Source organism: Rhinolophus hipposideros, assembly GCF_964194185.1.
Source record: "Rhinolophus hipposideros genome assembly, chromosome: 23".
NCBI lineage: Eukaryota > Metazoa > Chordata > Mammalia > Chiroptera > Rhinolophidae > Rhinolophus > Rhinolophus hipposideros.
Window position 1 is genome coordinate 42,335,098 of NC_138069.1, and position 15,016 is coordinate 42,350,113.

The 15,016-nt window shown below is 44.3% G+C and overlaps 1 protein-coding gene across 7 annotated transcripts in view; it reads left to right on the forward strand.

Annotated features, from left to right (window-relative positions):
- RNF216 (ring finger protein 216) overlaps positions 1-15,016 on the forward strand; it is a 141,459-nt gene that overhangs the window by 116,878 nt on the left and 9,565 nt on the right. For all 7 annotated transcript variants that reach the window (XM_081035532.1, XM_081035537.1, XM_081035533.1 and 4 more), the window contains one exon: positions 8,472-8,694. In XM_081035532.1, coding sequence (XP_080891658.1) covers positions 8,472-8,694 — 223 coding nt within the window. The remainder of the gene's footprint in view (positions 1-8,471; positions 8,695-15,016) is intronic.

A 15,016-nucleotide genomic window follows, 5' to 3' on the forward strand; every position in this document is an offset into this window, starting at 1 on the left:
GCCCTAATCTCCGGAACCTGTGAACATGTTATTTTATATGGCAAAAGGGACTTTCCAGATGTGGTTAAATTTATGACCTTGAGATGGGGGGATTAACCTGAATTTTCCAGGTAAACCCAATCTAATCATATGACTCGTAAAAGCAGAAGAGAGGGGCAGACGGGTGGCTCAGTTGGTTAGAGCGCGAGCTCTGGGCAGCATGGCTGCCAGTTCAGTTCCCACATGGACCAACGAGCTGCACCCTCTGCAACTAGAATGAAGTCAATGAACTGCCGCTCAGCTCCTGGGTGGCCAGATGGCTCAGGTGGTTGGAGCGTGGGCTCTCAGCCACAAGATTGCCAGTTCAACTCCTCAACTCTCGCAGGGGATAGTGAGCAGTGCCCCCTGCAACTAAGATTGAACACGGCACCTTGAGCTGAGCTGCTGCTGAGCTCCCAGATGGCTCAGTTGGTTGGAGCGCATCCTCTCAACCACAAGGTTGCCGGTTCAACTCCCACAAGGGGTGGTGGGCTGTACCCCCTGCAACTAACAACGGCAACTGGACCTGGAGCTGAGCTGCACCCTCCACAACTAAGACTGAAAGGACAACAACTTGACTTGGAAAAGTCCCAGAAGTACACACTGTTCGCCAATAAAATCCTATTTCCTTTCCTGATAAAAAAAATTAAATGAAATAATAATAAATATAAATAAAAACATTAAAAAGCAGAGAGAGAGCCTTTCTCTGGTCAGATGGAGATGCAATGATGGACAGAGTCAGAGAGACATGAGAAGGATTCAGCCTTCCATTCTGGCTTTGGAGATGGAGGGAGAAGGCCATGAGCCAAGGGATGTGACAGGCTCCAGAAATAGGGAACAACCTTCCGTTTCCCAGCCACCAAGAAAATGGGGACCTTAGTCCTACAATTTCAGAGAACTGAATTCTGCCAGCAGCCCAATGCGCAGCAAACAGATTCTTTCCTAGAGCCTCCAGTAGGTAATGCAGCCTGCCAACACCTTGATTTTAGTCTGATGAGACCCGTGCTAGACTTCTGACCTGCAGAACTATAAAATAATAAATTTGTCTTATAGTAAGCTAATAAATTTGTGGTATTTTGTTACAGCAACCATAGGAAACTAACACAGATCTTGGTAACAGAAGTGGAGTGCTGCTGTGACAAATACCTGAAAATGTGGAAGTGGGTTTGGAATTAGGCAATGGGTAGAACTGGGAAGAATTTCAAGAAGCATGGAAAAAAAAAACATTGCCTTGAACAGACTGTTAGTAGAAATGTGGACATTAGAAATTCCTCCATTGAGGGCTGAGAAGTAAGTGAGGAACATTCCAGGCAAAACCTAAATTGTCTTAGAGAATACTTACATCTTAAATCACCATGCACGGACTGTTAGAAATACAGACATAAAAGGTGCTGGTGAGGGCCCAGAAGAACATGGGAACATGTTCCTGAAAACTGGAGGAAAGGGAATCCTTGTTACATAATGGCAGAAAGCTTAGCTGATTAGTGTCCTACGGTTATGTAGAAAGCAGAACTTGTAAATGATGAAACTGGGCATTTTAACTGAGGAGATTTCCAAGCAAAGTATTGAAGAGTGGAAAATGCAAGTGGAAAGAGATAAATTGAGGGGAAAGCTGTTAACAAAAAGGAACAGGACTTGATTGTTTCTGAAATTCTCATCCTTATCCAGATGATAAAAGACGCTAAAATTGATAGATTCACTGTCAGGAAAAGCATGCTCTAGAGAAAAAACCAAGAATGCTGTGTTCAGAATGTCGAGAGCATCCAGTCATGCAAAGGCTCTGAAGACACAGAGTGACTCAGATCCTCCCAATCTAACCAGGGAACCTCTAGGCTGCTGGGGCGTCATCCCTCAGCCACCTCAGCAGAAGCCAAAAGTAAACGTGGGATTACCTGGAAAATATCTAGGAATGAGCTTCATGTTGAAAGGAATGAATCCCTGTGACATACATGGGAGACCCACAAGGTTCTTGAGAATTTTATGTCAGCTGAAACACTGCCGGCTTGGACTGAAAGAGACAGCGTGGATGCCATGAGCGAAAACAGGCCGATTAAAAGCTGCTCAGATGCAAGCATATGCTACCTTTCATGAAAAAGGAAGGATCATTCAGAAAGTGGAGCCATGAGCCAAGAGGGCAGAGCCTCAAACCACAGGATTATTCTCAGATCTGAAACATAAGGGAGTTTTCTTTGCCTGGCGGGATTTCCAAATTGATTGGAAGTGGTGACTCTTTTTCCCTTCCATTTTTCTCCCCTTTTGAAGCAGAATATCTGTAACTTATCCTATGCCTGTCCCCTCGTATTTTAGTAGCAGGTAATGTGTTTCCTTGGTTTCTCAGGCCCACAAATGGAGATGGAGTGTGTCTGAGTGGATCAGATTCAGAAGCTCAGCTCTACCTAATTTAGATGATGAGGTTTGGGACTGTTGAGCTGAGTAGATTTAGAAGAGATTTGGCACTTTGAATTGACACTGTAATGGAAGAGATCTTTGGGGTTCCTGGGATGAGGTGACTGTGGTTTGTGTGTGGGATGGATGTGAATTTTTGGAGGCCAGAAGGCAGACTGTCATTGGCCGAAGAATCGCCTCCAAAGATGTCCATGCTCTAAGCCCTGCAACCTGTGAATATTTTTACCTTACGTGGCAAAGGGACTTTGCATAACTAAGGTTATGGCAGCAGTAGAAAACTAATAAGAGTGACCACATAGAATCACAAATACCACCTCCACTAACAAAGTCTAGTGTTGCTTCCTCAAATCTAGGCTTACCACTGTCTGTCAGTCGGCCTTTATAATTTAGAGTGGCCGCCAGCCTGACCAGTGGCATGGCCTTGCAGTGATGAATATGTCAAAATTATTCTTTCCTCCAAATAGTCATCTTTTCAGGCAGTATACTTATTCCAGCAGTTGTGCTATTGCCTAAAACACTTTAAACTTCTCATTTGGACTTTTCTTTCAGTCACTTTACGAGCCAGCTCCCCCAAAAAATCTGTCCTCATTACTATGAATATGTCATTTCTGGCTCAAGTGGGGGGTTCTGTTGTTGGTGTTTGGACCTTTCTTTTGCTCCTAAGAACGATGTCTTATCCATGAAGTCAGGGCAGGTGTACTGAGTGTTCCCTATGCACAGCTGTAGTTAAGAATCTTGAGCAGATTTCTTAGTTTTTCTGTGTTCAGTTTCCTCATCTGTGAAGTATAGAGCATAATCATATCTGCTTGTAGGGTTGTGAGGATTAAAGTACCCAGAATGGTTTTTGCCACATGATAAGGCTTTCCGAAGTATTAGCTGCTGCTGCAGCTGCTGCTTCCAGAAGGCCCTGGTTTACTGGTGTGACGCAGGTACATCAACCCTTAACTTCTTGTGTTTAGGGCCTGCTCAGGCCTGGTCATAGGTATTCTGCTTGGAGTTGGTGATGGAGTATTGCCCAACTCTTCTGGTTCTTGATGCCCCGTGGTCAGGCATTTGGACTATTCCAGGCTCAGTCATGGGCCAGGAAGTGTTTCTTAGAAGAATAGTTGGTTACCTTTTGCAGCAGAGCCCGCATTCTGATTCCCTGTCCATTCCTGCAACTGGCTGCACTCATGTCTTGGTCTGCCATAGACACTGGGAGCACCACTGCATCTGTGGCAGCTGAAGGCCTCTCTTGGTCTGGGCGCTACTTAAACCTGACAGCCTTTTGTGTTGGCAGTAAATAGATCAGAGAGCACATTCAAGTGTGATATGTGTTGATTCCAAAATCCAAAAAGGCCTCCCAAGTGTCTGACTTCTTCATGGTATGGGGTACAAGATACAGCAACGTGTGCTTAACTTTGGAAGGAATAGCCTGATTACACACCTGATCACCAGATCTTTGTAGACAGGACAGATCTCTGTATTTTCATGGCACTTACCTCCCACCCTGTGGCATGCACATACCATGTTAGTATTCCCTACCTAGAGTGCCTGCCACCTCCTATTCACCAGGTTATATCTGCATGTGATTTGAATAGTCAACTTCTTGTGTGTTGTCCTGTTGGACAATAGATGATCAGGGTTCTTTGCCAATTGCTTCTGGTGTTTTCTGCTTATTGGAAAGGGAAAAACAGCCTTTTCCAGATCGATGGCTGTGCACCACTTGCCAGAGGCTGTGTTTATTTGCTCTGGTAAGAACTGACATCGGGAGCAGCAGCTGTGGTTAGAGGCAGTACCTACTGGGCTTATAGACATGCGCCTTTCTGTAGGACCATTCTTCTGCACAGGGCACAGAGAGGTCAAAGGCGGTGTGAGGGGAGTCAGGAGCCCTGCGGCTTTGACATCTTTGACTGTGGCACCGGTCTTAGTGGCACCCACAGGAATCCGGTTTTACTTTTTGGAGGGTGGGGGTGCTCCACTTCTTTCTCCACCATACACTGCTTACTCCATGGACCAGATCGCCCAGGAATCCTGCCAACTGCTGAGTGTCAAAAGTAAGAAATGAGGCAGCCGGTTAGCTCAGTTGGTTAGAGCGCAGTGCTCTTAACAACAAGGTCGCCAGTTCGATCCCCACATGGTCCACTGTGAGCTGCGCCCTCCACAACTAGATTGAAGTAACTACTTGACTTGGAGCTGATGGGTGCTGGAAAAACACACTAAAAAAAAAAAATGTTAAAAAAAAACACAGCAGGGTACACACAGGGAATTATAAGCAGTTTATTGTTGCTGAATCATAAAATACAGCATAGCAAGTGTTATGAGATGAGGCAGGTGTGCAACAAAAACTTGTAGAAGATTGTTCATAGCAGCACTATTTACAATAGTCCAAAGGTGGAAACAAGCCAAATATCCGTGATGAATCATAAACACAGTGCAGTATATCCATAGAATGGAATATTATTCAGCCCATAAAAGGAATGAAGATATATGCTACATACAACATGGATGAATCTTGAAAACATGCTGAATGAAATAAGCCAGTCACAAAAGGCCACATCTTATATGATTCCGTTTCTATGAACTATCCATAGGCATATGAATATTTCCCTGTGCAGAACAGACAAATCATTAGAGACAGACAGAAAGCAGATTAGCAGTCGCATGGGGAAGGTGGTATGGGGAGTGGCTGCTTAATAAATGCGCAGTTTCCTTTTCGGATAATGAAAACGTTCTGGAACTGGCTAATGGTGATGGTCGCACAACATGGGCAGTGTACTAAATTGTGCTGAATTGTGCACTTTAAAATGGTTAGAACAGTAAATTTTGTGTGCATTTTACCACAGTTTAAAAAATACGTACACACACTTGCAAAAGCCATTTAAGATTTTGAATAGTATGTGCTACAAGAAATGAAGATAGCTCCCAAAGAAGAGTTCCCAGCATACTTAAATAGTAGTGAGAAAACTAATCATGGAATCATAGGATCTTTATTGGTTATGTGGAAGAGGGCAAGTGAGCCTTCTTCCTGTTTGAACACGAGGTCAACAGGCACAGCTGCAGCTCAGCTTCTCTTCCTGCTCTGAACAGGAACACGTCCTGTGGGGCTGTTTGTTTCCTGCCTAGTTTAGAATCTAGTTGCCAAATCACCCGTCTCCCAAGAGAAGTAACTGATTTCTCTCCAATCCCATTTTGCATTTTTATGTTATTGGGTAGGTGGTCACCACATCCCATAATAGCAATCCTTTTTCGGTACTAGGCCATTCTGGCCCTACCTAGTCCTGTTCTTTTGCCAAAGCAGGGGACCTGAATAGGTATTCGTGCAGTGTTCAGTAGCTATTTGAACAGTATCGCTTGTGATCTTGATATAGCCTCCATTCATTTAGGAGTGCCTTTTCTCCCCTACCACACCCATTATTATTTCACTTGGGCAACTGACAGACTAGTGGAACAGAGCAAGCAAATGCACCCTCTTCTCGAACTTTCATGAGGGACTGTAACCTGGGTTCTTCTGAGCCACTTCTGTCCCACACTACAGCTTACACAGCTGCCCAGGGAAGAAGTCAGCCAGCCCCAGGCAGCCAGAGTGCAACGACTAAAAGCCATGCTTCAGTCTCAAGGGTGCTCTTACAAGAAAATCTGTGCTATAGAAATTGTAATTGTGGTGGCCGGATGGCTCAGTTGGTTAGAGCGTGAGCTCTGAACAGGATTGCGGGTTCGATTCCCATATGGGCCAGTGAGCTGCGCCCTCCATAACTAGATTGAAGGCCACTGAGCTTCCGGAGGGGTGGCCAGATGGGTCAGTTGGTTAGAGCACGAGCTCTCAACAAGGTTGCTGGTTCAATTCCCGCATAGGATGGTGGGCTGCGCCCCCTGCAACTAAAGATTGAATATGGCGACTGGACTTGGAGCTGAGCTGCGCCCTCCACAACTAGACTGAAGGACAACTTGAAGCTGAGGGGCCCTGGAGAAACATACTCTTCCCCAATAAAACAATGGTTGTTTTAAAAAATAAATAAGTAAATTGCAATTGTGTTTTGTCATAGCTTTTCATTTTGAAAACTTTTTCATCGGAACCTTGTGAGTCTGAACATGAAGCATTGACAAGTGCCTTCACAGTTGCTAAGTAACTGAAATCATGAACATGTGTATTATATTACTAAGTTGACAATAATAAATTCACTTTATTTAAACTTTGTCTCCTTGATGATGTTTCCAATTCAGCAAAACTTAGAACTCATTTGTTCTTCTGTAACTTGAACTGGATTTAAATTCTTTTCAAGCCAGAGTTCTTTCTGCCTTCCTTCTTTTTAGGTCATTCAAAAATTAGACCTAAGTGAATAGCAGCCAATTTCCTAATGCATTCTTCTATTTTTTAAATACATTGCCTGGCTTCTAAGAAGCATACTTCTAAAAGCAGTCTTCTAAATATCAGTAATTAAAAACACTTGACTGCCCCTGACTCACCTAGCTACTCTTACTTAGCAGAAAAACTTGGAGCAGTGGAAGGAACAGGGTGGCGTTTCCTCAGTCTTAGGAGAGTCTGTGAATCAGAACTTATCCCCAGACTATTAGTCTTTATATGGATCAGTTCCCTCGGGGCCACTCTGGGTTCCTACTTGGAGAGAGAAGTGCTTGAAGCAGTGCCATGAGTCTCAATTTTACTGTCCACCCGTTGGATCCTTCATACTCTTCCCTAGTCTCAGTAGGCATACCTTTTGACACTTTCCCGTCAAGACCATACTCGTACTTCTTCATACCAGTACAGCTCTGCCCTCAGCCTTCAAGGAACTCAATTTAGTAGAGGAGAGCTGACACATAAACAATTATAGACCAAGGTGGCGAGTGTTAGAAACAGAACACCACAGAAAACTTAATTCAGCAGTGCCATCTCTTAACAAAGAGCCAAGACCTGTCATTTTGACTCTAATCATCTGCCCCTCTATGTCAGTTAAAAGTCCTTCCGAGAATACGTAGCTTCTCTACAAGTTTCCAGTTGGCCAAGACTGAGTCATATGCATTCTGATCCCTTAGCTGCAAGGGCGTCGGGTTCCAACATGGATGTGGATTCTGCCAACAGAAAGAAGTAATAGATAGGCTATTGGGTTGTCCCTAATTCTCTCTATCCTACCGCCATGCCAAGTATTTTAAAATCCAAGGCGTGAATGTAACTAAGCTTTAGACTTACTGGCTCTCCATTATCCAGCTTTGTATATGTAAAACACATTATTTAGGAAGAGCCTGAGTTTTTCCTCTCCATTTTAAGCCTATAAAGCAGGGGTGTCCAAACTGCGGCCTGCGGGCCAACTGCGGCCCGCAATCCATTTTTAATTGGCCTGCAGCAAATTCCAAAAATACATTTAGTTTACTTAAATAAACAAGGTGAGGCAATACATACTTCACCTTGAGTGAGTGGCCCGCTGTTTGTGTATTTTACCGCATATGGCCTTTGGTGAAAAACGTTGAAAAAGTTTGGACACCCTTGTTATAGAGCCTCATAACAACTAGTCATTTTTTAAATGCTACATGCAAGGAACTGTGCCAGGGTACTTTGTATTTTATCTGTAATTCTCAAAACTATGAGAAAGTTGGGTTTTCCCAGTTTACAAATGAGGAAACTGAGTCTCCAATCGAGTAAAGTTACCCAAGGTCATCAACTGTTGAACTGAACCCAGTTCTCAGACTCTAAAATACCTCTTTTCACTCTTTGAATGTCACCGAAAGGGCTAGGCAATCATTATGTAGAGGGTGCCAAAAAAATGTATACACATTTTAAGAAAGGAAAAAACTATTAAAATTGTAATAATATACACCGATAACAAAAGGTTAATACAAGTCACGTTTGACTTCTGCAATTATAAGATGTGCTCACAGTGGTTACCATCAGCGTCCAGACACTTCCGATTACGGCGAACTACTGCTTGAGCAGTGTTAACCAAAGTGTCCACTTGTATACTTTTTTTTGATACCCCCAGTATGTGGAAAGAAGTAAATACTTTATGGCCATAATATTTTTCTTTCCTCTTCGTCTCCCCTGCTATCTTTAATCATGTGTTCTTTTTTTTCAGTGAAGAAAAAATGACTGCTGCCCGCATTAGAAAATGCCACAAATGTGGGACTGGCCTCATCAAATCCGAAGGCTGCAACCGCATGTCTTGCCGCTGCGGTGCCCAAATGTGCTACCTCTGTCGAGTATCCATCAATGGGTATGACCATTTCTGCCAGCATCCTCGCTCTCCAGGAGCTCCCTGCCAAGAGTGTTCAAGATGTTCTCTCTGGACCGACCCCACTGTAAGTGAATGTATAGCTGCCTGTTGCTTTGTAGGGGGGAATATCAGTAAGGTGATATAATGAAACAGCATTTCATATATATATATGCATATATATATGTGTATATATATATATATATAACACATTGTGACTTATGAAAAGATAAGAAATACATAGACCAATCACCATAGAAAAAATTGAGAAAGTAATCAGAAAGCTGTGCCTCAGAAAGCAACATGCCCGAATAGTTTATGAGCAAATTTTTTTAGTCCTTTAGTGAATAAAATTTTTCTGTGCCATCTGAAATATTCCAGAGCATAGAAAAGTAATGAACATTTTACAAGTATTTGTGTAAAGCCTGCATAATGCTGATATCAAAATGTGACAGTGATACCCCTAAAAAAGAAAACTACAGATTCATCTCACTTATGAATATAAATAAATAAAATATCAGCAAATGGAAACGATGGCTAAGTGAGATTGTTCCAGAAATGCAGGGATGGTTCAATATTAAGACCTCTTAATATAATTCACCATACGATATCTTTAATGGTAAGAAGACATTTAATAAAAATCATTGTATACACTTTTGACTTGAGCTTTAAAAATAGTATTAGAAAGATTATTTATTTTTAAACCCCATATTTCAAAAATGGTCATTAGCATGTATTTATTTAAAAGTAAAATACATAGAAGCATTCCCCAAAAGTCAATTATAAGACTATCATCGCTATTTTGTTCTGGAACTGCTAGTTAATGAAATTAGCTAAGAGAATAAAAGAAAAGGTACAGATATTGGAGAAGATAATCACTAACATTTATTGGGCATCCACTTGTGTCAGGTACTATTCTAAGCACTTTTATATGTAAACAAAAGCAGGTCTACCGTGTTAAACGTGACAAAAGACAAAATAGTCAACGGGAACACTATTAGAAGCAATGGAAAGATGCCTAGATATAAAAAATACAATGCCATCCTCAGTAGCAATATGTTATAAATTACCCTAGAAATAAACTTTAATAAGAAATAGAAAACAATATCGAACGACATGAAGAGACTTGAAACATATAGGGAAATGTGCTTTGTTCTTGAACAAGTGTATTAAAAATGTATCAGTTGTTAAAATAATTAAATGTGAAACTATTACAGTCAATTTTAAGTTGATCCGTAAGGATAGCAATGTGACCTGTAACAAGGCTTATTCTACCAAAACGTGATTCAACCTAACAGTGAGTAGCCTGCTAACTTGGGGCAAATGAACGGCCTTGGGGAAGTCCAGCGGAGACACTGGCGACCTAGTGCTAGCCCCTTACTCCTCAGCTTTCACTTGAGACAGGATGACCTGGACAGTAGAGAAGCATCTTGTCCCTCAAAGGGCAGACTTGGTGTTATAGAGAGATCAGTTCTCTCCAGAGTGGTGTAGAAGTTTACTGCAATTCCCATTTAAATTCAGTAGGATTTTTTCCTTGAAAAATTACCTATAATTTTGAAAATGAGACTTAATTTTTACCATGGATCTACACTAAACAAAAACCATATAGACTAATACAAGAATAGGCAGATAGATCAAAGGGACAAACAAGAGACCAGAAGCAGACCCATAAGAACTTAATGTGTGATCAAAATACCATTTCAGTTCACTAGAGAAATGATAGATTTGTTTGGTCTTTCATTCTTAGCTATTCAGTGTTGCCAGGACTCGTCTGGACAGAAAGCTCCTGTCCTCATGGAGTGTACGGTCTAAAACATGAGTCTTTCTTGGAGTTGGTGCCGTGCAGGAATAGTGAGAGTGGTGCAATAGAAAATGAGGGGAGCTGGAGGAGGACGGCGCACCGTAGAATGGTCTGGGCAGGTGTCTCTGGGAGGCGGCACTTGCAGTGAGACCTGCGTGGGGAGGAGGAGGAGCAAGGCAGGCCAACGAAATGAAACAAATTCAACCTGTTGGGGACGCAGAAAGAAGGCCAGTGTGGCTTGCAAGTGGTGAGCGAGGGGAGGAAAGTAAGAGAGGCGGGCACAGAATAAGGCCGAGGGTCTCACTGAGAAGTGGGAGCTGTTGCCGGGCTTACAGAGAGGAGTGACTTGCCCTAATTTTAAGTTTTTAAGATCACACTGGCTACCGTGGGGATTGAGAACCAGGGGGAAGTTGTTGTAACATATACACGGTGTAGATGAATGTCGTTAATTTGTAAAGAACAATATGACTCAATAAGAAATCGGTAAACATTCCTATGTTAATAAGGATCAATTTGGCAGTGAACATCAGAAGGCCCCAAAATCACAGTGGCTCCGGTAAGATAGAAGTTTATTTCTGTCATGTCCAGTGGTGTGTCCCAGGATGTTCCCATTAGTGTAATATGCAGCTGTAAAAAGTGATGCTGTGTATCACCTGTGCTTAAAACGTTGGAGGAAAAACAGCATGGAAAGATTCACACATAAAACACAAACAGCGTGTAGCAGGGGTCCCAGCTCCAAGGTACCACAGGGTCAAGTAGTAACATAAATGATTGATGAATGCGAGGTCTAGAAGATGGTGGTGGAAACTGTGGCCAACAGGACAGGGTAGGGGCCTCATCTAAGGGGCTGCTCCTTTGCTCCCCCAGATTGTTGCCAGGTGAGATTGTGCTCAGTTACCATGGCTTCAGATTTTCCAGAGAGGCTGGAAATCTGTATTTTTCTGTGAAATCTCCCAAATTTTACAGATTGGTCATTAATCCAAGTATCTTTGATACATGGTTCCAGTCATCACTTTATACACCAAAGAAAAGTCTTGTCAGCCACCAGTCTCTGCCCTGGTGCAGGACATCTCCAATGTGTCGGTGTGACTGGCTGGCCCTGTGACAGAAGCACAGCAGACATCCTGGTGGCCTAACCCGAATCCTTGGAGCCGTCCAGTGAGGCCCCTATGGGAACCGGGTGTCTGCATGTCAGGAACAACCGCAGTGCGCAGAAAATTAGGCTGAGGGCCCAGGAATTGCTCTTACTGCACGGCTCTGGGGTCCGCGTCACTGAGGAAGTCAGTGTAAGGAAGGGGAAACTATGTAAATAGATGGATGAGTTTTCCTTCTGTTGTTGGCTGAGTGGCGGGAGGGGCGGCCAGAGTCGGAGAGCTCAGTGGCAAGGTAACCCACTCTGCCTTTTGTGACAGACCCTCCAGAACCTGGAAGTTCTTCTGATTCACCCCTCGGTCCCATCCAACTAGCAAACGGGGCCTGAGCATCTCGAGGAACTAGCATCCTCCTCCTTCAGCTGCAGCTCCTGAGAAGTTTCCTCCCGCTGCATTTCGTCTCAAAACAGCAGTGGTAGTTACCAAGGGGTGGGGAGGGGGTGGTTAGCTGTTAGGCCTGTTCTCAGTGCTGCTTTTCTTTTTTCTCCCTTCTCCCTGTTCTTGTTCCTTCTCCGGCCGCCTTCTTTTCTTCCACTCGTGGAATTGATTCTAAAGGTGCCCAAGTGCTGTTATTTTGTTTGGGTGCCATAGCATGCAACTGCCTCCTTGTTTTCTTGTTGAATTGTCATCTACCCTGAGAAAGGTTCTGTGTTTGCTGAAAATAAGGTTGGAAAGGAAGATCAGGCAAATACAACCCCCTTCGATTTCCTCTGGTAGCCACAGCCAGAGATTTTGTTCCATTTGTCCCGTTCCCATCAAAACTGGGATCAGCCCCGTTTCCTTGATTCTCACCAGGAGACTGATTGAATTCCAACCCAGCATCTGTTGGGGCTTCTGAGAACACAAAGCCATTCAGAAGTTCAGGGAAACAAAGCATACCCTGTCATCCAGCCTGTTCTCCGCTTAATGAACCAGCAGGGCCAGAAAGAATCTCTCATTTGTCAGCGCGAGAGTTGGCCCTTCATGGTTTGGAGAAAAGTTGAGTTTTCATCCTTAATGACCAGAGATTGCTTGGGAACCCAAACTAACTCCATATCAGAGAGCTAAAATGGTGAATAGTAACTTTCTTTCTGTTAGTTATCAAAAATAAACCAAAAACACTCAACCAAGAGTCTTATAAAAACAAGATGTCATTTTAGAAAGGAGGAAAAAAACCAAGCAAACACAGACACAGCAAACCACAGTTTTCTGGTTTAGAGGGCAGAATGCAAAGCTGATCCTGACACAAATGAACAAACATCACTTGCAGTGGGGGAAGGGTTCTCCTGGGACTTTACTGGATCCAGACATGCAGATTCTTCTCTTGTCCATGTGGTCACATGAGTGATTGGGGCTGACACTCTCCATCTTTCTGTTAGAAGCCACATTCAGAAGAGTCACCTGGCAGCCTGCATTCTACAAGTGGGGCAGAATTCCCAGTAGCATTTTCTCTTTAAATACAAAACAGAGTCAGTGTTGATCTTGGGTTTTGGCTACCAGAAACTGCACAGAATTGTTTCCTCCAACTTTGTTTTCTGTATTTAAGAGTTTGAAGCGTGTTCAGTTCAAATAAAACCCTAGGCTTTTACAGCCAGTGTACAGTTTGATACCATTATCTCCTGGCCATTGGTGAGGAGACCTGTGATTTTTCCCAGGCCTGCAGTGGATTGATCCTGACATCAATATGTGTTAGTATATTTCATTCTTAGTAGTTCCCTGAGGCTGATGTGTCACCCCGGTTTTAAAGATGAGTAGAGACTCCTGAGGACGATGGTCAGTAAATGAGAGCATGGGTTTCCATCCCAGGTCGTTGTTCTCAGCATCTTAAACAAAGCCACCCACCTGTCCACCCAGACTGGACCAAAGTACAGCGGCTTCCAAATGGTCAAACGAGCAGAGGGCTCCAGGCCGCCTTGAGACCCTTGTCTCGGCAGCCAGGGAAAGGAAGAAACGTTGCAGGAATGGAGGGGACGAAGAGTATTTCAGGAAGGACTAATGAGGGAAGAGCGAAGACCCACCCCAGAGGAAGATACTCCAAACTTTAGGCCAGTAACTAATTGTTGGCTCCAGCATTTTTTCCTTAGCTTTTTAAATTTACCTTCTACTAAAAAAAAAGATAGTAAAGTGAACCCCCATGTTGCCCCATCCTCCAGCTTCCATAGTTGGCCATAGCATTGTATTTGTAGTCACTGTTTTAAATGCCATTGCCTCCGTTACAACATGGGAGCAGGGCCACTTTCCTGTTGTGCAGATGAGGAAAATGACATTCCGGTCACCTGGTGAAACCTGGACCAGATTTTGGTGTCTTCCACTCGAGATCCCCACACCCTGGAGTAAGAATTCCCAAATATGGGCACTCTCCTGTAGGTGCTCCCTGGGTCCCTGGGCGCAGTGAACCAGGCGGGCTTCCACAGGGCTGGGAACCACACTAGACACCACCACCCCCACCCCCTTGAGCAAGTTGCAGATGGTAGAGAGGAGGCCTGGTAGCTGCAAATTGACAGTGTTCCCGGTCGAGTTTGGATGTCACTAGATACTTCACCAAGAAGGACGGCAGCAGGCTCCGTGCAGTAAACACAGCGTGTGGGGCTGTGTCGTCTTCAACGAATGCCAGCAGGCCCCCAGCTGAGCACTTGACCCTGACAGGAGTCAAAACACGGCCACACTACACACTGCCTCCAGGTCCCTGTGGGGGAGCTCCAGACGGAGAGGTGTCTGGGTGCTGGGCCTCTGGGACCCGACAACATAGCCGCAGAAGCCAGCCCAGAGTCTGCCGGGCCTGCACCTCCCTAGCACCCAGCATGTGCCACCGCGGCCTGTGCTTCACCCTCCTCTCTGCAATTTCCTGTTGCAGGGGGACAGCTGGGGCTGGGGCTTAGGGTCTGGTATTGCTCGGTGATCTGCAGCCGATCTGGGAATAATTTGAAACTAAATCCTCAGTTCTTTGGAAGCCTTTTATGAAATCATTGCAAGTTTATTAACAACAGCTGTAGCCACACATGACCTGGATCCAGCCCCAACCCCACCCCCAGAGTCGCAGGAGGGAAGCAGCAGTTGACTTGCGATTCCCAGTCACCTTGTGAAGGAGAGAAAAAGCTAAATGAAGAAGAAAAGTCACCCATCCTTCCTCCCTGGTCACAGGAGGCTGGACAGCAGGCAGGTAGGTGGCCCGTCCTGATGTCCAGCAATGTTGAAGAAAACTTTTCAACATTTCAAAGCTTGGGCAAGACAGCCCTGTGCCACGTGCTAGACGTCTCTTTTAGGCCCCTCCAGCCTGTGGCTGGCGGCAATCGTTAATGTCCGATTGAGGGAAACATTCTCTTTCTCCGTGAACCACTTGCAGTTTCTCTGCCTTTGTGTTCTCTTGCTGCCCCAGCAGCGCTGCGGCCTTCCTTGTTGAGGGACTAATTAAGGAGTTGGGTTTTGTGGTGGTTTCCTCCTAACTAGAACTACTCTCTGGTGAACGGTACCTCACTTCC